This window comes from Notechis scutatus, chromosome 3, assembly GCF_049901735.1.
Source record: "Notechis scutatus isolate UNSWTSFEM ecotype Mainland chromosome 3, rNotScu1.2, whole genome shotgun sequence".
NCBI lineage: Eukaryota > Metazoa > Chordata > Lepidosauria > Squamata > Elapidae > Notechis > Notechis scutatus.
The window spans coordinates 153,939,964-153,966,265 of record NC_142011.1 but is presented as its reverse complement, the minus strand read 5'-3'; the positions used below and the strand labels follow the sequence as shown (position 1 = coordinate 153,966,265).

Here is a 26,302-nt window from a genome sequence, read left to right as displayed (position 1 = left end):
GGCCTTTTTCAGGCCAAATTATAGGCCCATTTCATCACTTTCTGTAATACCGTAAGTGACAAAATGGGCCTATAATTCGGCCTGAAAAGCCTTGCAGCGGCTTTTTCCAAGCCTCTGGGAGGCTTGGAACTAGCCAAAAAAGGCTTTAAACTAGCCAAAAAATCAGCTGTGAGGGGCAGTGCAGGTAAAGGGGTGGCGGGGGGTGGGGGGGTGAGAGATTGCACATGCATACGCAGGGGGCATGGGGAGGGGGCACACGTTGCATTCTGGGTGCTGGCACATGAGTGCGTGAACTCTGGTGCACGCACAGTTTTTGGCACAGGAGCCCAAAAAGGTTAGCCACCACTGGTATATAATGTATTACTGAACTATAGTCACTTCTTTGTAATTAGAAAAAAACAGGATAATCATTGTACCATGCAGCATGTGCCCTATTGACTATCCAAGAGTTAAGGAACAAAGTCTCTTCCTGAAAGCAGAGTTAGCAACAACTATTTAAATAGTAAAGGGATGAAAATGGTATGATTTTCTCCTGAGTAATCAAGGCGATTTAGACATTATTGGACTGAGCACCATTATAATAAGCTCTAGACACTGTTTCAGAAGTAATCATTTGCACATGACCATTAGTGGCATTGGCTGTTTCATATTCTGCCTGATGCATTCAACTGAACACACCACTTAACTTTGCTATCCAATTGATTTGGCATTAACTAAAAGTGAGTTATAGCCATAATCGCTAAATTACTTTTAGACAACCTTATTATCCAGGAAGACAAACTGTAAGTGCAACTCTGGCTCATGGTGACGCATGATTGTTTACTGTTTCTCTTCTTGTCAACCTTATGCTCATTAAGTGATAATCTCTTTTTATTTTTTTCAACTTTGCATACTGGGACAATAAAGCAGATGTCCATAAAATGTATTAAATATTCTGAGTTGTGAATTGAATTGCCAAAGGACGAATTAAGAAGTTCTTACTAAGTACTACAGGCATGGGCAATGTTTTGTGTAGCAGAAAGAAATGGATGGGCCAAAAGAGAGAAATAGTCTCTAGAGCTTCAGGTTGTCCTGTCGTACGTTTTGATTTTAGAACCAAGTGTTATTCGAACAGGAAGCAATATACTTTGTTTGTAGAATTATGTCCACTTCATTTTCATCTACTGCAGAAGGTTGTTTCTATTCAGACTGTCGGTGGAAATTTTGCCCCCATATCAGGTATTCCTAGGTATTCCTAAGTATTAAAGATATTTTTTTTAAAAAAAGTACCTGTATGTCTAAAGATTGTTAATATTTTTAATAATATCTCACTGCTCAAGTCACTGGTTTTAGGTGATTCAGAGAGCAATATTATGCATGTCTTATCAGAATCAAATCATATTAATTTCCATGGCTTACTTCTACATTTCATTTCAACGTATAGATATAATGTCTTATACCTCTGGAAGGAAACTATTCTATAGTGAATCTTTTGTGAATATAGCATTCACTGAAACAGATCTGGATGAAAGAAAAAGCCGAGCACCTACAGCTGCAACATTACCTTTTCTTGGATCTTTACACAAACTTCGTTGCTATGCTTCAACCGATTTGTTACATTACAGTATATATGTCTAGATGACAGACAAATCAGTTGAGAGCTACTTCCTCTTGCTTCCACTTGGTTGGGGTAATGCCAGCTGGACTTTCCAGGCAAGTCATGGCAATACTCAACCATGGCTTGTGTCTTAAAACCCCATCTCAAGCTAGTAATCACTTTTTTTAAAAAAAGAAAAGAAAAGTCATCTCTCCAATCCTTGCCTGAATCAAACTATTTTTGTTTAGTGACATAAACAGGATTTCATATAGGCTTAATAAAGACACTAAAGACTGTTGCAGTTGCTTCTTAACTGCTGGTTTCATAAAACATCTATGGGGTTTTATGGAGTTACATCAGTTGCTGCATGACTCACTGAGATGCTATTGTACTGGAGAAAAGAACTTCTCTAACATGGTTATACTTTGTGACTGCTGAGTAAAGCTGGGAATGGTTAGGGAATGATACCACAGTGCCTTTATGTAATTGCTGCTCAACTACATATCCTTTGTAATGCGAAATGAACTATATTTGGAGATGTGCAGTCTGTAGCCTGCAGCTGTCATGCATATGCAGCCTTGGAACTTTTGCCATCTTTTGATTGAATTTCATCAGACTTGAAATTGATTTCTCTCGCAGAAATTGCATTTATCATTTTTTCCTTTGCAATGACTCTGCTTGATTTCATTGCTGAGTTGGCTGTGTAATATCCAAGAGTAACAATTCTAATGGGTATAATCTGATATGGCTCCAGAGTTCATGGCCACTATAGATCTGACTCAACTTATTGAAGGAAGGCACGATGTTACGAGGCTTATCTTGTTTGAATGGGCAGTTCCAGTCATGGGCAGTGTTGATAGGTGGTCCAAATCAGATCCCTGATTTTCTGGTTGTCTCAGGGATTGATACTCTTTTCTTTTCCATTTAATAAGCTATTTAATACATAAAATTGTTAGGAAATGTTATCTTTTACCCGTCAGGTACCATCAATATTCTGATGATACTCAGCAGTATATCTCAATCCCTGGCCAACCAAATGATGTCACATTTGTGGTTTAATGCCTGCAGTTGTTCAGGACTGGATAAGACTAAGTGGCTTAACTGCATTTTTTTTTCTGATATCAGTAACTTTGTCTCTTTGGGGGGGTGGGGTCCTAAGACCTTCATTGATGCCTTTTTAAATGTTAGCCTACAACTAGGTTTCTCTTGGCTACTGGTTCCTTTACTGTTGTCAATTGAATCTTAGATAGATAGATAGATAGATAGATAGATAGATAGATAGATAGATAGATAGATAGATAGATAGATAGATATAGATTAGATATAGATATAGATATAGATATATAGATATATATGTATGATAATTGTTACTTGTGTTAAGTTTATAATATGTTGTATTATATTTCTGGTTCTGAGCTCCTAAGAGTCAGCATTAAACCATCAGTAATTTAAAAAAATCAAATGTGATAGAAAATAAAGGAGATTTTCTTGGATGATAAATTATCTTCAGAATGCAACAGTCAGAGCCAGGCCAATCTCACATTATACATCTTACAAGCTTGAAGCAATATTTTTCTACAAAGGGCTAAATCATTTGCCTGCTTGTTTGCTTGTTCACTAGATTATGAAGAATTAAGAACTCAATTCAACACACATTGGTTATTTATTTTGCATCAAGTTATATATATGAGTTGGAGTCATGCAACTCATGACTAAATGCATTATGTATTTCATCCATTAAGTGTTAGTGATCTACAAGTTTTGGTGGAAGTATTTGATGTTTAAAGTCATACATATATATGAGTCCCTAGTTTTCATATCCTGAGAAATATCTTCCTTGGATGAATTAACAATAGCAATAGCACTTAGACTTATATAGCACTTCACAGTGCTTTACAGCCCTCTCTAAGCAGTTTACAGAGTCAGCATATTGCCTCCAACAATCTGGATTCTCATTTTACCGACCTGGAAGGATGGAAGGCTGAGTCAACCTTGAGCCTGGTGAGATTTGAGATTCAAACTGCCAAATTGCAGGTAGCCAGCAATCAGCAGAAGTAGCCTGCAGTACTGTACGCTAACCACTGTGCCACCTTGGCTTATTTGGATCACAATCTGGCAATTAATTACATGGAAAAATAGCCTTCTATGTACTATCCTATTTTTAACAGTTGGGTTGTTTTTTAAAAGAACATAAATGTATTTATTTAAATGTTCTTAATGCCAACAAGAATAATTTATTTTATTGAAACAAGTGCTTTCTCCTTCCCCTGGTAAGTTAATCATCTCGATTGGACTTTCTCTGTTACATATCCACACAAAACTATTGTCTCAAAATAAATTCTAATACGCTTCTGAGACATATTCTCTACTGAAATACCTTCAGTACTGTTTCTGTATTTGGCTCCAGATATATAGGATTTATCATTGATGATTAAAAGAAAATAGATTTTTGGGTTGGCACCATTATAAACATCATGAACTTACTTTCACAGTTCAATGAAATCTGAGGAAAGAAGCTAGCCTTGGCTTATCATTTAATGTTCTCCCTTCAGTTCCTAACAATAACTTATTTCTCATTGACCGTTGCAGTTGCAGAGTTGGGGGGGGTTACAGCTCCTGAATTGGGGTACCTTGGACTTACTGACCAAAATATGCCAAAATTAACTATGATATTATTATAATATAACTATAATATTATTATAGTTAAGATTAAGTTTATTATTATAGTTAAGTTTAACTATATAATATGACAAGAGTACTACCAAGACTAGTGAAGTAATCTGCCTCTGTCTTACTAAAATACATTACAATATGGGAAGGCCTTGATTGATCAAAGGCAAAAGAGATGTTAAAGTTCAATAATGCATCACTGAGCACAGCTGAAGGCAACCAAGGCATGAATTAGTTAATGATGTGCAGTGTAAGAATAGAAAATGACAAAGAGCATTAATCAACAAATGCAATAAAATAGATGCAGTATCTGCAAAACCTAATGAATGCACAAAGGAAAGGAAGATATAATTTAATTATGAATGAAAGAGCAAAAATATCTGTCATAAAGAATGGATTGGGGTTATCTACAGTAGTTTAGGAATCCATAGTTTGGTGATATTGGCATGTTATCCAGCCCAGTGAACGTGATAATAGAACTAGGGATTGGTCTGGAGTGGAAATGTGCAATATGATTATTTCTTTTTTTTTTTCCTTTCCCTTTGTACTTTCATTATTCAGAATTACAAAATCAGAATCTTCTGTTTAGCAGTAAACTGTAAAGTCCATCTTCTGACTTGGGCTATATATTTAGATTTATATTTTACTGAAACTTGCCCTCGTTCTTTAAGAGGATTGATGTATGTAAAATGTAACCTTATTTGCTTCAAAGTATTGGGCACCACAAGAATGTAATTTGATGGACACAGGTTCTCTTTAAGTTCTTTAATACATGCTTCGCCTTTATGACTAAGAAAGAAATAAAGTTGCTTCATTTCCTTGTGGATCTTCACAGTCCAAATAAGATGTCTGTTTTAGAGATCTGCTGGGTAATTAAAAGGCAGAGCATATGGGGATTAAGTTTATGCTTTCAAAGGAATTCTGACATAGTTCCAATAACAAGCACAAAATTAAGATCAGGCAACTCTATTTTATAAAAAGGGCTAGTTTAATTTAACAGGGCATTTTGTCAAGGTTCTGATTTATTATAAGTTCACCAATTGGAATCAGATAACAGATAACAGATAATCAGAGTTGGAAGGGACCTTGTAGGCCATCTAGTCCAACCCCCGCCCAAGCGGGAGACCCTATACCATTTCTGACAGATGGCAGTCCAATCTCTTCTTGAAAGTCTCAAATGATGACTCTCCCATAACTTCTGAGGGCAAGGTGTTCCATTGGTTGATTGTTCTCACTGTCAGAAAGTTTCTCCTTATTTCCAGGTTAAATCTCTTCTTGTTCAGTTTCCATCCATTATTCCTTGTCTGGCCTACAGGAGCTTTAGAAAATAGAATGACCCCTTCCTCCCTGTGGCAGCCCCTCAAATATTGGAAGACTGCTATCATGTCTCCCCTGGTCTTTCTCTTTACTAAACTAGCCAAGCCCAGTTCCTGCAACCGTTCGTTGTATGTTTTAGCATCCAGTCCCCTAATCATCCTGGTTGCTCTTCTCTGTACTTTTTCTAGAGTCTCAACATCTTTTTTATCATGTGGTGAACAACTGGATGTAGTACTCTAAGTGTGGTCTTACTAAGGCTTTATAGAGTGGTATTAGTACTTCCCTTGATCTTGATTATATCCCTCTGTTAATACAATTTAGGATTGCATTAGCTTTTCGGCTGCTGCTGCACACTGCTGGCTCATATTTAGCTGGTTGTCCACTAAGACTCCAAAATCCCTCTCACAGTTACTTCTATTGAGCCTGGTTTCACCCAGTCTATATGTGTACTTTTGGTTTTTCTTGCCTAAGTGTAAGACTTTACTTTTCTGAACATTGAATTTCATTTTGTTAGATACGGCCCAGTGTTCTAGTCTGTCAAGATCCATCTGGATCTTGAGCCTATCTTCTTGGGTGTTAGCTATTCCTTGCCAGCTTAGTATCATCTGCAAATTTGGTAAGTTCATCTTCTATTCCCTCAACTCATTAATGAAGATATTGAAGAGTAGTGGGCCTAAGACGGAGCTTTGTGGCACCCCACTGCTTACTTCCCTCCATATAGACTTAGACCCATTAAGGACTACTTGTTGAGTACAGTTTGTCAGCCAGTTGCGAGTCCATCTAGTGGTGTTGCTATCTATTCCACTTTTTTCTAGCTTACTAAGAAGTAGGTTGTGGTCTACTTTGTTGAATGCCTTGCTGAAATCTAAATATATTATGTCCACAGTATTTTGCTGGTCTACTAATTTAGTCACTATATTGAAGAATGAAATAAGATTGGTTTGGCATGATCTGTTCTTAACAAACCCGTGCTGACTGCTAGTTATTACTTTACTTGTTTCTAGATGTTGGCAGATCTGTTTTTTTATTATCTTTTCCAGTATCTTTCCGGGTATTGATGTTAGGCTGATTGGTCTATGGTTTCCTGGGTCTGTTTTTTTCCCCTTTTTTGAAGATGGAAACCACATCAGCTCTTTTCCAGTCCTCGGTAGTTCCCCGGTGCTCCAGGATTTTTGAAAGATATGGTGCAGTGGTTCTGAGATGACCTCTGCCAGCTCCTTTAAAACTCTGGGATGTAATCCATCAGGCCCTGGTGATTTGTGTTCATCAGGTGTTCTCTTACTATTTTTTTGCTTATTTTAACTTTTATTTCTGGCCTGTCTTTTACAGTTATGTTTTTGGTAGGTTCAGCTATAGTTTCTTTTTGCATGAAGACGGATGCAAAGAATGAGTTAAGCAGTTCTGCTTTCTCTCTGTTGTCTGTTACTTCCTTGCCGTCTTCTCAATCAGCTGTTTCCTTGATTTTTTTCTTGTTATTTATATGTTGGAAGAAAACTTTTTTTTTATTATCTTTGACTTTTGTTGCAAGTCTTTGTTCGTTCTGTGCCTTTGCTATCCTGACTTCATCTTTGCAGATTCTGGCTATCTGCTGATATTCTGCCTTAGTTGTACATCCTTCTTTCTCTTTTTTGCAGTTGTTCCTTTTTTTCTTTCAATTTGCCAGAGAGATCTTTTGCAGCCATGCTGGTTTCATCTTGGATTTCTTGTTTTTCTTTCTCAGTGGTATTGTGCTGGTCTGGGCTTCTATGATCATACTTTTCAGAGTTTCCCAAGATTCTTGAGTTGTTTTCCTCTTTAGGATTTTCATCCATGGAATCTTTCCCAAGTTCTCTCTGAGTTTATTAAAATCAGCTCTTTTAAAATCCAAGACTTTGGTGTTATTATGTTCTATTCCTTGTGTTTGTGTTATGTTGAATTCTAGTTTGATAATCTCGTGAATGAGTAATGACTGTCAGGAACAACTTATAAACAGCCTCTAATATTCTAATTAACAGTGTATATTAATACATTCCTTTCATTATTTGGCTCCCACCTTGCATTTAATACAATTATGCATTAGCTTCTTGAAGCTGAAAGATAACTAAGCATTACATTCTGAGAGTCAACAAACTGACAGACTCCAATAAGTAAGTTATAAAGCTATATGTGCTTTTTCACGTTAGATGTCATGAAGTCAATTATCTAATGATTATACTTCCCTTGAAAATGCCGGTTACAAATTCATATTCTGCTTTCCATTCTCCCTTCATTCATTCTGTTGCTACTCATAAGATTTTTTTTATTGGTCTGTTCCTGTGCATTCAACTGGATCATTAAATATGGCTTTAAACACTAATTGCCCAAGGTTGTTATCCATGCTGCTATTAGCAACATTCTTATTTGTTGTTATTGATTGGTTGTTATTGAAAAGCAATATAGAAAATAAAAAAACAACAGGAAACCAGAGATGAAATCGATATTTCAGTGTTTCCTTATTGAATAATTTTTACAGGAAATGCAGGTAGAGACTTTGCAATACTTTGATTTGAATTCAGAAGCATCAAATGATTGAATTATTGAATCTGCAGCTCATAAATCTTATATCCAAGGTTAAATTATTGCTTATGAGTTGTACAAAACTAAGCTTAAAAATAAAAGGGAAAATAACCTGAAAGGTGAATTGAAATATTTATGGACAAGACGATTAGATGTCCATCTATTAACTTGTACAGAGAACAACTAAAGAAGAAATACAAACTAAATACTATAATATCACAGAAGACAGAATTCACATTAACATATTTATGACAAGCATATTGGGAGAATGGTGAAAAATCTGGTAAGATGTTGGCTGTTGTTTAAAGCAAAAGAAAGATAGAGCAATAGTTTCAATTATTAAAAGTGAAAAAGAAAGAAAGAAAAGAAAAAGAAAGAAGAAAGGAAAGGGGCAAAAGAAAGAAAGAAAGAAAGAAAGAGGGAGAGAGAGAAGGAAAAAAGAGAAAGAAAGAAAGAGAAAGAAAGAAAGAAAGAAAGAAAGAAAGAAAGAAAGAAAGAAAGAGAAAGAAAGAAAGAAAGAAAGAAAGAAAGAAAGAAAGAAAGAAAGAAAGAAAGAAAGAAAGAAAGAAAGAAAGAAATTATTCATAAACTCTGTCTCCTTCCTTCCCAGGGCACAGTCTTGCAAAGGTGGCTCGTGCACAGACATTTCCCAGCTACACCTCAGAACAGGGTGAGGAGCATGAGCCACGCCTGTCCCTTTCCAGCAGCTATGGATTCAGCTACAGCTCGGACCTTGTGCAATGACACAAATCTGGTGTTTGAACAGAGAGACGCTCTAACGTGGAACCTACCTGCAGGCCCTGGAAGCCACTGATCTTTCCTTAGGTGTCCAGAGAAGACAGTTGGTAGTGAAAACCGAGAAGTCTCCCACCTGATGACAGTGGAAGTGAAAGCTTGGATCACTGTCTCCTTGAGGCAGAAGTCTAAGTCTTTTATTTATTTAAATTTTATAGTTGTTTTTGTCCATGTTTTTTTAAAAGAAGAATTCCCTTGAAAATAATGGATGTATGCAGTCAATGTTTCTGCATAACCCCAAACATTATGTGCTCTAAGAGGGTGGATGTCATGTTTGCAATATTAGGCTTTTGATCAACTCTGCCATCAGATCTGCTTGTCCATGACAGTAACCACTTTTATCTCCAAGGCATCAGCCTGGCTCATTCTTACATGTTACAAAACTTCAAAGGGTTTGGAAGGCTTCCTTCCGATAATTATGCACATTTTAGTCCCATTAACCTCCATGGGATTTATGCATGTCTATCTTTAGGACAATAACCTAAAGTTTCACTTGTGAGAAGAAGCCAGTGACTCTTAATCAGATTCTCATTATTAAAATTAATACCCAAGATAGATAAATAGATAGATACTGTCAATGGGATGGCATGGTGATGCTTAGTAGCCTTTCAGAAAATAGATTGTGTTGTGTTATTAAGAGGTAATTTGCCTAGAATATTTGCCACACTGAATTTTTATGCCCAGATTTAATCTTATCTATGTGCATTCTGAACCTAATAACCCACAGCTTTCTACTGGGAACAGTGGTTATAGATGTTAAGGAAGACCGTGTTTACAATGCACTTGTCAAAGTCTTCCTTTTGTAGATAATTTTTGGATAGTTGAATTTGTAGTCAGTATACTTTTAACCCTGTATACTGTGCAGGTAAGAATTGACATCACATTACTTGATGGCAGCCCAACATTCCATAGTTTTGCACAGCAAGATGCCTGGCTGGTAGAATAATTTCAAGAGCAGTTATTTTTATGGAAGTCTTTTAGGCAACAACATGGATTTTCTCTCTTCCTTATACAGCACAGCTGTCAAACTCGCAGTGTCACGTTGTTGTCACATGATGTATTGCAACATTTTTCCCCTTCATAGAGGTGGGGTAGGCGTGGCCTGCAGGTGACGCACTTGTGGGCCACCAGTTTGACACCCCTTTTTTCAGCATTCATTTTGTGGTGGATTCTCTGCACTAATACCTTACTCAGTTTTATCCCGGTCATACGTACAAATCCATTGTGCACTTACATTTTATTACAGGTAGTCCTCACTTAACAACCACTGTTGGGACAGGCAAGTCTGTCACTAAGTGATGTTGCCTTTAAGCGAAGCATTGTGTGACTGCAACTTACAATTTCTTGCTAGTTTTTCCATTGACACTCTGCTTGTCAGCTAAGAAGTGAACAAATAGCAACACAAAATGGTCATAGGAATGCTGCAAAAGTCACAAGCATGTGGCAAGTATGTGTGGTCATAAAGTTATTGGTTCAATGCCGCTATACTTTTGAATGGTCATTAAACAGGGCATTTGTTAAGTGAGGATTATCTATAAACAATGACTTTTTAGTCCTTCCTATGGTCAGTCGCATGGATTGTTTAAAAGTGTAGTCTTTTATTGACATATTTTGCCTATTTCAAATTTTTCCAACTATATAAAACAAATGGTGATAGCAATGAGTAGAAGAAGTGAAACTATTGAAGATCTGAGTAAATTTTTCAGAACAATATTTTCAAAATCCAACGTGTCTCATGGTTATACTAATTTGTCAGGTTTAACTGCATTTATTCAGGGTTTTCATCAATATAATACCATTAGTTACCACCATCACCCATCATTTCTTAAGTTCAAATATTATTCCATACCAAAATCAAAATCTTGCATACAGAGGATATCAACATTGAAAAGATTATCATTGATTATCTTTAAGCACTAAAGGAAAGGAACACAAAAATGGTCTTTTGCAGCTGATCTCTAAAGCAAGTCTGGCCATTTGGAATGCAAACTACATAAAGTGGCATTTTAACTATTTTGAATGGAATTTAGAAGAAAACTCATCTAGATCAAAGAAATATTGAAACTTGAAAGACATGCTTCATATAATAGTCCCCTTGCCATAAGAATCTGGCAGTGTTACTCTGCTTTCCATACAATGTTTGAATGTCTGGTATCACCCTTCAGCGTAAAAGAGGTTCTTTCTTCATTTTTGCGTATAGTCCAATTCTAAACAGATTAAAATAAAATAAAATTACAGTCACACTGGTAGCAAATGCTCATGTGTAATTTATTTAAAGTATCAACCTTGAAGTCATTTCCATAGTAGAACAAGGCCAGAACTAAAATAAAATAAAGTAAAGCTTTGTATTGGAGCACACCCAATGTATGGATCTTCTCCCCTACAGGCATATACTCAAGAATGTTATTTTTGAGAAGGCCTGAATTTTTACTAAATGTTGTGACTTACAAATAAATTGCACAGAAAGAAATCAAGTAGGGTCCCCACCCATTTAAAAGATGAAATAGCACTCACACTGGCCATAAAATGAGATGTATAAGAAATCAGTTGAGCTGTAGGCATGGTGAAACAAAAAGGAAAGGAAAAAGGAATTTTCCCATCCAGTATCTTTCAGTCTCCATAAATGTTGTCAAAGCAAACACATAGTAAGTAATTGTCAGAAATTATTTGCTGCCAGCAGACTACTCCATCAATGAAGTTTCTGCTTTTCATTGTTTTATCAAACCAGCACAGAACACGTTGAAAGGAAGAAAATCAACTTTCTTATTCCATTAAAAGATCGAGTTTTATCTTCCGCAGTTTGATTGAAAGAATTTTGCTTTTTTTTCCTTTTGTAAATGATGTGAAGGAAATGTCTACTTCAATTAAACATTTATTAATACATTACAGTGGAAGATTTTTCTTACCCAAGCTTTACTTGCAGTCTAATCCCTTGCAGGCTTATACACCTCAGTGAAGAGCTGCTGAATGAAACTGGTGTGTGATCTGATGAAATTAATCACTCTTCCCTCCATGCCAGCATCTCTTCCACTTATTTTCTTTTATCTTGCTCACCATGTTTCCACTGACTAAAGAGAACAACTTCCTCTGCAGGAGAATGATAAGCTACCAACTACAACAATGCAAAATTACTGTTCCTGGTTGTGCTAACGTGCAACCATTCTCTTGCTGTAGCTCTGGTCATCCATTTGACAATTTCAATATGAAATGACACTCCTCTGGATTAATTAGGGTATTAGTCAATGTCACTATATATGAATTATATTCATCCAGACAAGTTTTCTTTGAACTTAAAAGGGGAAAAATACACATAATTATTTCTACGGAATGATTTCAAAATGACAAAAAATGATCTTATGTCCCAAATAAGATTTGCCTCTAGATATGTTTTTGAAATAATCCATACTACTGTTCTTTATTTCCCCATGAGAAAATAACACTCAGAAAAGTCCCCTATATTCCCATTACATAATTCTGTGAGTTTCCATTGTCAGAATCTGCTTTCATTTACCCATTACCCATCCTTTTCAGAATTGCTAGGATGGTGAACTTCAGCTGGATTGCATCAAAAAAACAGGTACAAAAACATGCAAATACACGAAAGCAACTTTTTGCAATAAAGTTTCTTTCATATATTAATTCCTAAACTTCCCAGCTAGCATATCTATATTACCTAAGGGCTGCAGTTCTAACACTCTTAAACAGTGCCAATTAAGGAAGGGCAATCTAATGCAAGCTATATCATAAAAACCTGGGTGTCTGTTTGATAGTAATAGCCCTTCGAATAATGCCGTAATTTACTTATTCATAGCATCTCCTGTAAGAGTGACATTTCACAAAATGTACAATTTTTAAAAAGCTATAGGAATGGTCGTATTTTGAAATTCCCTTAAATGACCTAAATTGCTAAAAGAAAACAAATACATGTACTTGGATCTAATCCATGGATGTCAAACTCGCTTCATCATGAAGGCGTCATGGGACACATCGGGACTTACCCTTCATTAAACCAGGCATGGCCGTGGCCAACGCATAACACATCTGGCCCATGGGCCACGAGTTTAACAGCCCTGATCTAAACAAAGCTGGGGGGTATCCAGATAACTAAGGCAAAGCAATAGCTCAAATTATGGAACTGGTTTAGTTGAGCGTGCAGCCTTGCATGTCTAAACGGTCTTGCTGTTTCCCATTCACCCAAGGGAAACAAGCTATTCCACAGCACAGAATTTCCCAGTTGACAGGCCAGTAGATCTATTGACTGAGGACCCTGTTAGAATTAATTCATTGTACTTAACCTGTAAGACTGTTCTAATTCAAGAGGAATGCTCTCAAGATTACTTTGGTTGTACATTTCTTTTCAAAGAATTCTGCAAGAACCCTTGTGGGGTTTGGAGACAGGATAGTCTTGGGGAAGAAAGGTTTACCACCACCACCCCCATTTCATGTACATGAACTAAATTACAGGCAATCCTCAACTTAAAACCATTCATTTAGTGACTGAAATTACAATGGCACTGGAAAAAAGTGACTTAGGACTAGTTTTTACATTTACGACCATTGCAGCATCCCCATGGTCATGGAATCAAAATTTGGGTGCTTAGCAACTGGCACAAATTTGCTACAATTGCACTATCCTGGGGTCATGCAATCACAGTTTGCACCCTTCCCAGCTGGTTGCTGACAGGCAAAGACAACGGGGAAACCAGATTCATTTAATGACCACATGATTCACTTAACTGCAGTGATTCACAACTGAAGCAAAAAGGTGTAAAATGGGATGCAATTCACTTAACTGTCTTGCTTAGCAATAGCAATTGTGGGCTCGGTTATAGCTGTAAGTCAAGGACTACCTGTATATTTCACCATATGTGAAGTGCATCTTTGTATGCCCAATTTAATGATTTCACAGAATGAACAGTTCACTCAGCATTCTATATTGATCACCAAGGCCAACTGCTGATCAAACCAAAACATAAAAATTAAAGTTCTATAAAAGGGAATCTAAACACTGAAATTAATATCGGTTATATTATGTCATCCTGAAGTAAATCTGAGTTATTGAAAGAAATGGATTGCTTTGCATCAATATCCCATCATCGTTCTGATAGAAATAGAACATAAGGTTTTGGTCTCCATCTAAATTATATCCTCTCTCCTTATTCTTAATAATATTTACAAACATACTTATATATGATACCAAAAGAATTTCCTGATACCTGTAAGATATGCCTCAATCTCTACATTTTTCTCAGTGACTATAGGCATTTTAGAATGGTGGTTTATTCATAATTAACTGGTCCAGTCTAGTAATTTAGTATTTGGTTTTCAATAATGCTGTGAAGTTTGAATACTGGAATCAAGTAGGATTAACACAAACTGCCTTCCTACCTCTTACTCAGTCTTTACTATTATTTGATACAGAGTGAATCTAGTTGTCATCCCGGTTCCCCAGCTTGTTTCCCAGATGGAATTCTCAAAATAACAGTGAATACCAAGATCATCAATCAACCTTCACTTTCTCCTTTCCCATGTTGATCTGCTTTTCAACCATTTCATTTTCCTTGGAGAAGTTAAACTAAGAATCTCACACTTGAAAATTCACAATGTAAAATGTCAATAAAGTTAAATCATTTTGGAGGAAGAGAAAATTATGAGCCATATATATTTCTCTAAGGTGTTGTTGATTCTTTAAGAGACGCTTCTGCCACCTTGGGTGAATGAAAGTTGTTTTAAGAGTATTTGGGGCAGAAGCAGGATTTTGTGGCTTAAAATGGCATTCAGCTACTGTTCACTGATGTGCTGTCTTGGCAGAATGATACATTTACTGTTGTTTCTTGTTCTATTAATGGAAAGAGTTAAATACACTGCTCTTCTGCTCTGTGTGATGTGATGATCCAGTTTTCCCTGTGAACCAAACCATCTATGAAATTTGAATTAAATCAGATTTAAAAAGTACCAAGATGTAGTGTGTAATTTGCCCTCTCCACAAAGCTCAAAATTTTGGAACAAAAGCCATCCACCGAACAAAATAGAAATACGTTAGGCAAAAAATTTTAATAGGTTGGTAAGAATCCAACTTTTAACATATCTAAAGAACACAGAGTTGGAAAAGGCTGTTTATGAAGAAGTATCTGTATTGCTATATCACTATGAAGTTCTAAAAGCTGGAGAGAAATGCTGAGAACTTGAAGAATGTCATGCCACAATCAAAACATCTGACATATTATTTATATTATTCATATTGAGCATGATAACGCAGTCCATTTGTGACCACTTAAAATGTCTGCTATGATCCCAAATGGACTGCAAACTAATTTTACTGTGCTAGGGGACAAAATCTTCAATACAATGGGGTCCTAATCATGTTTAATTTTAATTCTATTCAATTAACTTTCCTTGGGGCCCTTCCCTTCAGAGCACAGGACTCAGACGCTGGTTTAGAGAAAATGGCCAGGAGGATTAGATCAAATATTTATCAGGGCATTGTCTATGCTAACTTCACAAGACCAAATCAGCTCAGACCCTGCAGCTTCCAGAATCGAGTGCAATCCCTTTTTGATCAAGAGAATGTCCTAAGCTCATGCCAAAAATATAACCAGCAATGAGATCGCCTAGAAGTGGTAATTTATTTTCTCAGGTAGAAGGAAACTATTCTGAATCTAATGTGATCTTAGTGGTATTGTAAAAGAGTGTGTGCTTGCACATTTATGCATTGGTACATACCATATTAGCCATTCTGGCTCCCCCAGTAAGAATGTCCTAACCCATAATCCATACATTTACACCGTCTCAAAATCCTGGGCAAAGCCTGATACCACCACTCTTTACCAGAGAAGAAACTGGTTTGAACTTTTAAATTCATTTTTGGAGTTACCGGAGAGGCTGCAATGCAAGGTAGGATTCTTTGTGAGGATGAGACTGTGATTCCACAAAAGAAACAGAATTTGTTATGTAGATTAAATTTAGAGCTAATTGAGAATTGTAGACAATAGGAGAAATCTTGCAGACTCTAATCTTTTCAGCAGGAATATGCATGCATAATAGAGGGAGTGTGTGTGTGTGTGTGTGTGTGTATCTTATATCAAGGATATAAAGAAACAATTCATATAAATTCAGAATGTTTTTTTTAAAGAGTCTAATCAGTGGTGTATTAACCATTAAGCAGACTAAGCACGTGCTTAGGGCACCAGGCCCAAAGGGCACCACAAAGTTGAGAATATGTCTTCGTTTGTACAGTATGTACAAAGGAGGGAGGCACCAAAATTTGTCAGTGCTTAGGTCACCAGTGAGCCTTAATCTGCCACTGAGTCTAATGTACATCTATCTCTATATTTCCCAGTGGTTAGTTCCTTCAGACCTCCTTTGTTTGGAATGCCAATCCAAGAAGAAAAGTCATCTCAGGGTAGAACATTAAAACACACACACACACAAAATGGAGGCTTTCCATCTTTTAAGGCCTACCTGAAAGGGAAACTTGCTCCTGATTGAGTCAATTGTTTTAATTTCCTGATTTTTTCAGGCTTTTGCCTGATTATATAGAATGATTGGTATATATTTATGCTGATTAACTTTGACATTTGCCCTCCTAAATCTTTGGAGATGAGATTTCTCTTCCTTCCCTCAGATGCAGACTTCAATCATGACTCTCACATAACAGCATCTTGTTGACAGATCTGCTGAATCAAAGTTACCGTATATTTGACAACACCCTTATTTGGAAGTTCACTTTGTACAAAAGTAAGTTTTTTGCTTCAGAGTTATGCTATGAATGAGAAAATAAAATTACACTACGTTAAAGTAACATCCAACTGATATTACATAGAATCATTTATTAATACATAAATTAAAACAAAGATATTTACAAATAGTTGCATCGTCACTGCATGAATTTCTTTTAACTAAATTACTTGTTTGGATGCCTACTGACTCTAGTCAACATTTTCAGATATCAGGAATGCTGCATAAACTATGACAAAACTATATCCATTCTGGGTGAATTAGAGAAAATGGTCATGAGAACTGCATTTTTCAATTGGCAGAGATTTGTTAGTGGCATGTTACCAGTTAGGTTTAGGAAAGAAGGGAGGGCATCATATTTAGACTCAAGAAGACTGCTATCTCCTGCTTGAGTAGGGGCTTGGACTACTAGAAGACCTCCAAAATCCCTTCCAGCTCTATTATTTTATGTTCTATGGAAATATATCCTATCTCTTGAGTGTGCTTCTGAAGAGCTAGATCCTGCCAGTTCTATTTAGCACAGTAAATTTTTGTTCTATGTCATATAGTTAACAGCATTTTTGAAAATTCAGGTATACCACTACAAATCAATTCATCTAAAGAGAAAAAAAATGCTGTTTTTTTTTTTTAAAAAAATCCTGTTTTCTTGGTTTATTAGGTAAAAACAAAACCATTGGTTATCTTGTTATATTCTGATTCTAATCCCAGAGATCAATAGGATGAGTTGAGGTAGTTCATCAATATACAAGGTGGTAAGTTCACTTTTGCATAACCTGTTTACAGTTGACATAGATTGGATCATCTGTTGCAGTAGGACTTTGATTTGCATTTGCTGAGCCCTGACCAGCCCAGTTTTTGTATTGATGCTGGGTCTATAACAGAAAGAAAGAAGAAGACAGTAATGAAAAAAAGTAACAATAAAGACTGTCTTTCAAACACAAATGCTCACAACAGAGGCAAATTTTCCTCCTTATGCTGCATTTTAAGAGTTAAATATCAAAACAATAATACACATACATGTTATATTATTGCAGATGTGATAGGCATTAAAGAAAAGAAATTGAGATACAGACTAGATTCGCATCTATTGCTAAGCCATAATTTGTGTAACTGAGGTTTATATAATCCATAATTAGCTGAGTTAACACATTAAACGAAAACCAAATCAATCTCGTGATGTAAGTTGATGCGTGACCCCAGCGAAATAATTTCTAATCCATCACATACTCAAATAAAGAATATTATTTAGCCAGGTGTCTTCTGTCATGAGAATAGCTGCACTTTACAAGGAAAAACTGTAGAACTCATTGTGTTCAATCTCAGAAGAGGCACAGAGGAGCATTACGTCAAAATAAATGTGGAAATAGGAACTTTGGATTTGACTTCACTTTAATTCTCATTGTAGGATAAAAAATTTAAAAGGCTTAAAATACTATGTGCTAGTAGTGCTAGCTACTGTGCTAGTTGCACATATTCCCAGTATGCACCAGAGCTTGTACCTGCTAGTGTTACAAATTAAATAAATGCATTTTGAAATTCAAATGGCTACAAATGTCATGACATTTCAGCAGTCTCATTCCAGAGCTTTCTGCATGTGATTTATGGTGAATTTTTTAAAAAATGTAATTTGCCTAGACAGGCAATCACAGGTATTCCAAAATGCTGCTGATCCATAGCCTGTATGCTCATTCACACACACACACACACACACACACACACACACAGTCCTCACTTAACACTGGTAATTGGGACTGAAATTTCAGTCACCAAAAAACTCAGTGGAGTCATAAAATGTGATGTCACATGACACTTAGCAATGGTGGCACCAGCAATCCCTGATTGCTGTTATTAAGCAAATCAATGTAGGTCATTAAGCAAGGATCTCATGTGATCATGACTTTGACTTCCTTCTGATTTCCCCATTCGTTTTGTTTGAAGGAAGACAGCAGGGAAGGTCACAGATCATGATCTTGGGAAGCACTGTGATGCAGTGGTGGGATTCATTTTTTTTTTTTAACTACTGGTTCTGTGGGCGAGGCTTGGTGGGCGTGGCAGGGGAAGGATACTGTGAAATCTCCAGTCAGAGGTATTTGCTGGTTCTTCAAACTACTCAAAATTTCTGTTACCAGTTCTCCAGAACTGGTCAGAACCTGCTAAATACCACCTCTGCCAGATAGTAGTAAAGCAGTGAAGGAAGGTCCCCACCCCTCAGATAGAAAAAGAAACCATGAGGCAAAAAAAATTCAAACAGAATACAAATAATTAAATCACAACAGTAGCTGTTGCTTGTTGAAACTGAATAGGGAAAATTATTCCATCAATAAACACAGGATTAAATGTCACCAAGCACAGAATTAACCTTCACCAAAAACCAGTTTTAGACCAAAACTCAGAAAGGGTATGTAAACTCACGTTTGAATGTCAATCTTTCTAGCTAGCCAAGAAGCCTTGCTGAATGTCACTCATCTTGGTTCTCTGTTACTAAAAGCTTTGCTTCATTATTCAATTATTTCTTCAAAGTGCTGATTGTCCAGGGAAGTATTTCCTCCCAACAACAGTGTAAAAATCTTAAAACAACCCTTCCCCTTTAAGAAAGTCAAGCCTCAGAAACTCCGGAGACAGGAAGTCTAGGCATACTGGCAAGAATGTAAAAAGGGTGGAAAAACAAAAGGAGATTGCTTCTAATTACCGGTTCTCCAAACTGCTTAGAAAATTAACAAGGGGTTCTATAGAACTGGACAAAACCGGTAGAATCCCACCCCTGCTGTGATGGTAAGAAATGTGGGTCAGTTAGCAAGTGCCCATATAGTGATGAATGTGACTACAGAAATGTTGCAATGGCTGCAACTTCAAGGACCAGTCACTAAATGAAGGTTGTTCAGTGAGGACAATCTTGTCTAAATAAACCATATGACTCTTCCTACTTCTTTGAAATGACAGCATCTTCTATAAAAATGCTGTCAAACATGCTTTTAGCTATTGGAAATATTCTTTTAAAACGGCTTATTCTCGTCAAACCACCCTTCTACTGCCTACGTCCTGCATTATCATTGCTGTGCCAGTTCATGGAAATCATCCAATTTAATACTGTTTTTTTTTCCCCTCCAAGAATGGCAAAAAAGATTCAACTGCAACTGATTCTTCTATTTTTCCTCTGTAGAAAGGGAACAAAGAAACCTGAACAAAGAAAGCCAAATCCTCAGCCTTTCAGGCTAATATAGTTGTGAAACTAATAAGCTGGCAAACCATGAAAAGCTGAGTATTAGCTACCTAATAGGAATAAAACAGAATCAGCTCAGCTAGTGACTATTATGGAGAAACAAGAAAATTTTGAATAGAATATATGACGTTCTATGTGACTTATAGATTCTCAATTATAATGCCATTCTAGAAATAAGTAAATAAAGCCTTTGTGCTTTGTGAGCATCTTATGTAAATTTCCCTGGGGCAGTTTGAAGAGTGCCAGAGGTTCTCCACTTTGTTGTTCAAACAATTGTTTGCCTTACAAAATATTATCCTAAGACCATAAGAACAACAGCGCTGGACTAGGCCAAGGCCCATCTGGCTCCATGATGTCATCCAGATACTTCTGGTTGTCAGGAGTAGAAATTGAAGACATATCCACTTCTTGCCATTGTTTCCTGCAACAAGTATCTCTAGACATGCTTCCCCCCCAATGAGATCCTAGTTGAAGAAGCTCTTGAACCCAAAACGCACAACTACGTTTCTGACACAAAAATGTATCCTAAACTGGATATCCCTGTGATGCTCCTCTGTCCAGGCACTAGATGTAATGGAATGGACGGATGGAATTCTCTGAGTCTAAGAAAGAAAAGGGATGTTTACTGAACATGATATATAAGGGCCACATGAATATTTCAACCTTATCCCTTTAGCAAGGTTATCTTTTCAAAAGACTATGCGGGAAAAGGATCAAGAGAACCCTGCCTTAATGTAATCAGTCATGTGAGGTCTACCATATACTTATCTAACCCATTTTTCCTTGCATTAAGCCTGATTAATAAGACTCTGTGAATCCCCTTAATCATGTGCTACTGTCAGGAGTTTGACACTGTAACTGGTACAGTTATTAAAAAATAATGTTTCCATATGGTTTGGATCCTTTGCCCACAATGAGAGTATTGATTTTTAAAAAGTCCACCAATGAAACAATTGCCATTTGCACATACCTGTCTACAAGTAGTTTTGTAATCTCTCATCTTCTTAATCCTTTTTCTCTTTTTGGTGACACAAAACCTAAATGAACAAAAATAATTTTGTGGTTGTTAACTATTAATTCTTTTTATCATGATTAAAACTTAAATTATTTTAAATTGCACAACTAAATTAGGATGCGTAGGTGAATAAAATGTTACCCAAATCAACTTAACTGAAATCTACCAGCACAGTAGTTTCCATATCACTCCCATCAAGAATTTCAGCATTCCCAACAAAAAATCCTTTAAAAAAATGCTGGAAATCTTATGTGGACTTTTTGTTGAAATGAGAAAAGACTGAATTGATGATTTGGGGAAATCAGGAACTAAGAACAGAAGACGAGAATGAGGGAAATATTTAGACACCAATAACTTGATATAGAGGGGGCACATAGTTTTATTATTTCTTTTTCTCTTTATCTTATTTTCTTTTTGTTTGTTTGTATTTTTATTAGATTGAAACATTCTAATAAAAATATACAAGAACTATTTTAGACTCTTAATGATATTCAGAATAAGAGTCTGAAAGAGAGAAGCCTGGAACAAAAGCCACATTTTTATGTGTTTGCAAAGGTCCATTAACTAACTTGTAATTGAACATTTTCAACCAATTGCTACAGATTGAGGCATGAAAAAACTGTTTTCCTTGGAAGAAATCATCAAGATAGGTTCCCCTAAATGCTTCCATGCCAACTGTAACAACTTGCAGCAAAGACAATATAGTTATCCCTTCTTGTACAGAGATCAGCACAACATTAATTTGATAAGCTACCAAAAAAGCTTTAGATATCATGACAGCACACAAATTTGGGGGTCATAGCATACTGGGTGCATTCTGCTATAGTACTGAATCATATCTTACCTTCTGTATGTAAGTATGACCACAATAACCAGGATTAAAAAGGCAACACTTCCAATAAAAATCATATGCAGCTTAGTAAATAAAGGTGCTAAAAAGGAAATAGAGTAAATATAATCAATAAAGGAAAGGTTGATTTTCTGAACAATACATCATTAGAAGACATTTCAAATAACTTATGCTATGAATATGGAAGTCTTAAATATACAAGAAGAAATGAGAAGGAAAAGAAGACCAGAGTAGAATGTATGGAATATAGAAAAATGACTTATCTTCTGAGATTATTGTAATTATCTCATTTTAATTGTAATCAATTTAGAAAGTCGATCCACATTAGCTGACTATTTTGAACATAAATGGTATCATGCTTGCAGCTATGTAGTGCTTATAGAAGACACTCCCCAAATAATTTCCTGTGTATGTATTCGAAGTACAAAGATAAATAATTTGTTGGCATCAAATACAATGAAATGATTTAAATTATATTTTGCTAATAAGGCATCATTACATGCTTCTATAAGCAGCTCCTGGCACATGCTCCTATTAGATAATTGGATTTGATAAACCTAGACCAGGATTTTCTCAATCTTGGCAACTTTAAGAAGCCTTGGTTGGGGAGTTCTGGGATTGAAGTCGACACATCTGAAAGTTGTCAAATGGATAATCACTGACATAGACCATTACAGGGCAGCAGAGCTCTGGAAGCCGATGGCTCTCTAAATGTAACTTCAGGTTGCCACAGTAGTGTTAGAGAGTACAGGCCAATGGAAGGAATTCTTGAAAGTGCGATTCTGTACAGTCATCAGTTCCTCTTCCTCACCTTACAGTATGGAATTACCTTGAGTGAAGGTTTATCAATCATAGATAGCTTTCAAAACATGTTCTTGGTTCCTTTTCAACATGTGTTAAGGGAGGGGGGGACTTTGCCTCCAATGCTGTATCAAGGACTTTCACAAAGAAGAAACCCTCCAAGATAGTCATCTGAGAACCGGATATTAAAGATGTTCCATTTTTGTATTGTTCATGAATAGTAAAATTTCTACTTTCTGTGTTAAGGCAGGCTTTAGATACTATCTCATAATAAGAACTCCTAGAGAATCTATGACACTTTTTAAAGGATTAGTTTCTTTAAATAAAAAACAGAAAGCCTACATAAAAGTAGTCTTTATGTTATATTTCATATAAATTCAAATCTCAAAGGCTGAGGAAGATAACGATTGTCTTGAAGAAACTGATCAAACTGATCTTCTAAAAATCTAAGTAAAGCTGATTATTAACTTTCTATGCTACTGTCTGAGACATAAAGCTGAAAGATTGTTTTCCAGCTTGTTTCTCAAAGCTATGCTTGCGAATAAAGCATGTCACTGTGTATGTGACTTCAAAAGCTGAAAGAACCAACACACTCTGTTGGAATACTTCTCAGCCTGTGAAAATGTGATTTAATAGAGTTATAACTAATCAGATGGGAATTGCTGCTTGTCTCCTTTTCCTCACATAAAATCCCATAATAGGTTGTATTTCCCAACCTGTTTTTGAGGCTCATTTGCTACAATGAGTCTCAAAATTAATAAAGTACGGTGTTTATAATCTATAATAATCTGTGTTTTGCAGAGCTAAAAAATGTCCTATGCTTAATCTAGGCAGAAGAATCTATCACAGTGTTTCTCAAAATCATTCTTTAGAAGAATGAAGATAGGATGTCAATTTTATTAGGGGTTCTGGCTCTAAGTGTCCCCTTCAAAAATGCAATGAATCTTGGGGACTTCCGGTTTGTCGGCTTCGCGAGCGGCAGGGATTCGCGATACTGCGCAATCCCTGCTGCGCTAGCCGTTTTGGTGCTCCGATCCGGACGGGTTTGGAGCTAAGGCTGCCCTGCAGGGGTGGCTGAAGATAGGGGGGATCCGGAGAGGGGTTTGGGGGTGTTGCAGACCCCCTCCCCGACCGGCAGAACCCCTTTTCCCAAGACGGTGCAGCGGCGGTCTGTAATGGCCGCCACAAAGAAGCCGGCAGCTGGGTAAGAATGCGCAGGAGGAAGAGGAGAAAGCCTTTTGAGAGTGAAAGTTTTCTTGGTTGACCCAGGACTCTAAGACATATTTAACACAATTCCTGGAAATTATGGCTTTTTGAATGATTCTTTCCAGAAGAGAAAAAAAGCGGCAATTTTGAGGTGCTGAAAGGAAAGTTTACTCTCCTTCCCTACGGAATCAACAAGTGGATACTGAGAAACCTGTCTTTTTTCAGGTAAAAACCAGCTTTATGTGATAAGTGGGAAGGGAGAGGACAAAAAATATATTTATATGTTAAGATTTTGCTGGAGGAGATGCCTTAAGGATTTGAAGACTGAAATATATTCTAATAAGGCTTTAAGATACAGATTTGGACTTTTTTTTTTTTTTTTTTGATTGATACTACCCCAGGAAGAGAAAGTGAGAACTTTGTCTTGGCTTGGATTGATTGAGGACTTTGGGATTGTTCTATTTTTTTTGAAATATCTTGGTTGGTGCAAGAAGAAAGAGGGGAAAGAAAAGAAAAGAAAATATTTATAATGGCTTTTTTGCTGAGGAACTGAGAAAAGAATATGAGCAAACAAAAACAGATGGCAAAGATGGTGTGAAAGAAGCCTTCCTTTTTTTTAGAAATGGCGCTTGCTAATTATCAACAAACACTACAACAGATGGAGGCAGCAGAAGAAGAAGAAGAAGCCATCTTTAATGAATTTCAAAATTTAACTAAGAAAGAAGGAAGAAAGAAAGGAAGGAAAATGAAGGACTTAAGATTTAAAAAAACACTCAAGAAAGAGAAAAATAAGGTGCAAAATCAATATAATGATAGTAAACAAAAGAAAAAAGGAACACAACAGAGAAGGGAAGCCAGTAAGGCAGAGGCTAGGAGAAGGGGGTAGAAAGGTCTGCTGGGGGAAGAAAGAAAGGGAAAAGGTGGAGAAAAGCCACAAAGTTTTGAAATTAGATGGGAAAAGAGGAATCTTTTTAGGGACAAAGGGTAAAGTACAATTTCTTTAAAAAAGATTTTGCAAGGTACATAAGATGGTATTGTAGCATTTGTATCAGAAATAGAAAATTAGAATGGTTTAAGAGTTAATAAGAGATTAAAATGTTGAAATGTTTAGTAATGATTGATTTTAAAATTCAATAAAATATTAAAGGGAATGTTTAGAATATTGAGTTTTAATTAAAGAGTTTAATATGACTATGGTATTGATGTTATTATAAAATTATTATTGTAGCATTTGTCTTTGGAAAAGGCAATGGGAATGTTATAAGATTCAATATTTAGATCTATTATTTAACTATGTATTTAATCATTTGGATTTGTTATTTTTCTTTTATTTAAAATAAAAATTAGTAGATAGAATGTACCAAGCAGAATCAGATTGGGTATTAGGTGTTATTTTAAATGTTAATCTAATTAATTTAGGGGGAAGATAGAAAGGCATCATACTCTGATTAGTGATTTCAGGAGAAATTCTTTTTTTTTATTATAAGGAATGAGACAGAGGGATAATAAAGAATGGACAAAAGATACAAATATAATGACTCAAATTAAGATGGATTAAATAAGATAAAATTAAGAAGAGTGAAATGTGTGGAGAAGCTAATATAGAAGACATAGAATGGTAAATAAAATAGGTAATGACATGTAAGATGAGCATGAATATAATTGAAGTCCATGTAGAGAGAGGTACCTGGGGCCAAGTTACTTTCCTAAAAGATTTTTTATATGTTTGTGTGTTGTGTGTTTATGTTTCTGGGAGAATTAATAAAACCTTGCAGAAATATAGAATGAGAATAATGGTAATCAAGTCAGAAAGAAATAGATGAAATAATAATAGTGAAATTGAATAAGAGTAAAGAGAAGTAAAGATAAATTGGATAAGAGGTATTTGTATGCTCATATGGAAATGGTTTAAAATAGAATTATATTGTATAAAATAAGGTTTTATTTGACTTGTAAAATTTACAATGGAAAAAGGTTTAAGTATGTAATGGTTAATGATTATTTGTTTGTCTTTAAAATTAATAAAATTTGTTTAAAAAAAAAAGCAATGAATCTTAGACAAATTTAAATGCTATTGGGGACTTCAGATTCCAGTCTCCTCTTGCCTTATTCCAGGACTTCCCTGCTTAAAATTGTACAGTCCAGGGTTTTCAAATGACCTTCCAAGATAGGGAATAGTTTGAGATTGGTCCAGGTGCTAATTAATTTAAAAGCACTTTGTCAAGCTGGATGACATCTTTTTTTGTCACACCTCCAGTTTTCAAAACACTTCCTCAGAATTAGCATAAAGGGGGAAGATTGGCTGACTGGCTACCTGGCCTGAATTCACAAGGTTAGGGCTGGAAAGGGCCTAACCTTATGTATGATGTCTTCTTCAGAGTCCATCATACCCTTAACCCTTCAATTATTACCCAACAATTATATAGAGTTCACTTAAGTTCAGCAGTCAATAGAAATTTATCAAGGTATCTTCATCAGTGTTCTGGAGCATCCATGATTTGGAATATATTTTATACGAAGACATTATATACAAAAAAAAAAAAATGATTTCAACCTTCCCCCCAACCAAACTCTGCAAAA

The 26,302-nt window shown here is 36.0% G+C and overlaps 2 protein-coding genes across 4 annotated transcripts in view; one reads left to right on the top strand and one right to left on the bottom strand.

Moving 5' to 3' along the window:
* Nucleotides 1-16,596, top strand: part of DOK6 (docking protein 6) — a 224,866-nt gene extending 208,270 nt beyond the window's left edge. For 2 of the 3 annotated variants that reach the window (XM_087961477.1, XM_026671864.2), the window contains exon 8: nucleotides 8,709-14,848. In XM_087961477.1, coding sequence (XP_087817603.1) covers nucleotides 8,709-8,842 — 134 coding nt within the window. In that variant the 3' untranslated portion in view covers nucleotides 8,843-14,848. Of the gene's footprint in view, nucleotides 1-8,708; nucleotides 14,849-16,517 lie in introns of those variants that run through there. The other variant, XM_087961478.1, reaches the window with a different exon arrangement.
* A 638-nt stretch (nucleotides 16,597-17,234) lies between these two features.
* CD226 (CD226 molecule) overlaps nucleotides 17,235-26,302 on the bottom strand; it is a 30,855-nt gene continuing 21,787 nt past the window's right edge. The window contains exons 4-6 of the mRNA XM_026671865.2: nucleotides 21,710-21,797; nucleotides 20,821-20,887; nucleotides 17,235-17,502 (exon numbers count right to left, since the gene is read on the bottom strand). Of these exons, the coding sequence (XP_026527650.2) occupies nucleotides 17,389-17,502; nucleotides 20,821-20,887; nucleotides 21,710-21,797 (269 nt within the window). The 3' untranslated portion in view covers nucleotides 17,235-17,388. The remainder of the gene's footprint in view (nucleotides 17,503-20,820; nucleotides 20,888-21,709; nucleotides 21,798-26,302) is intronic.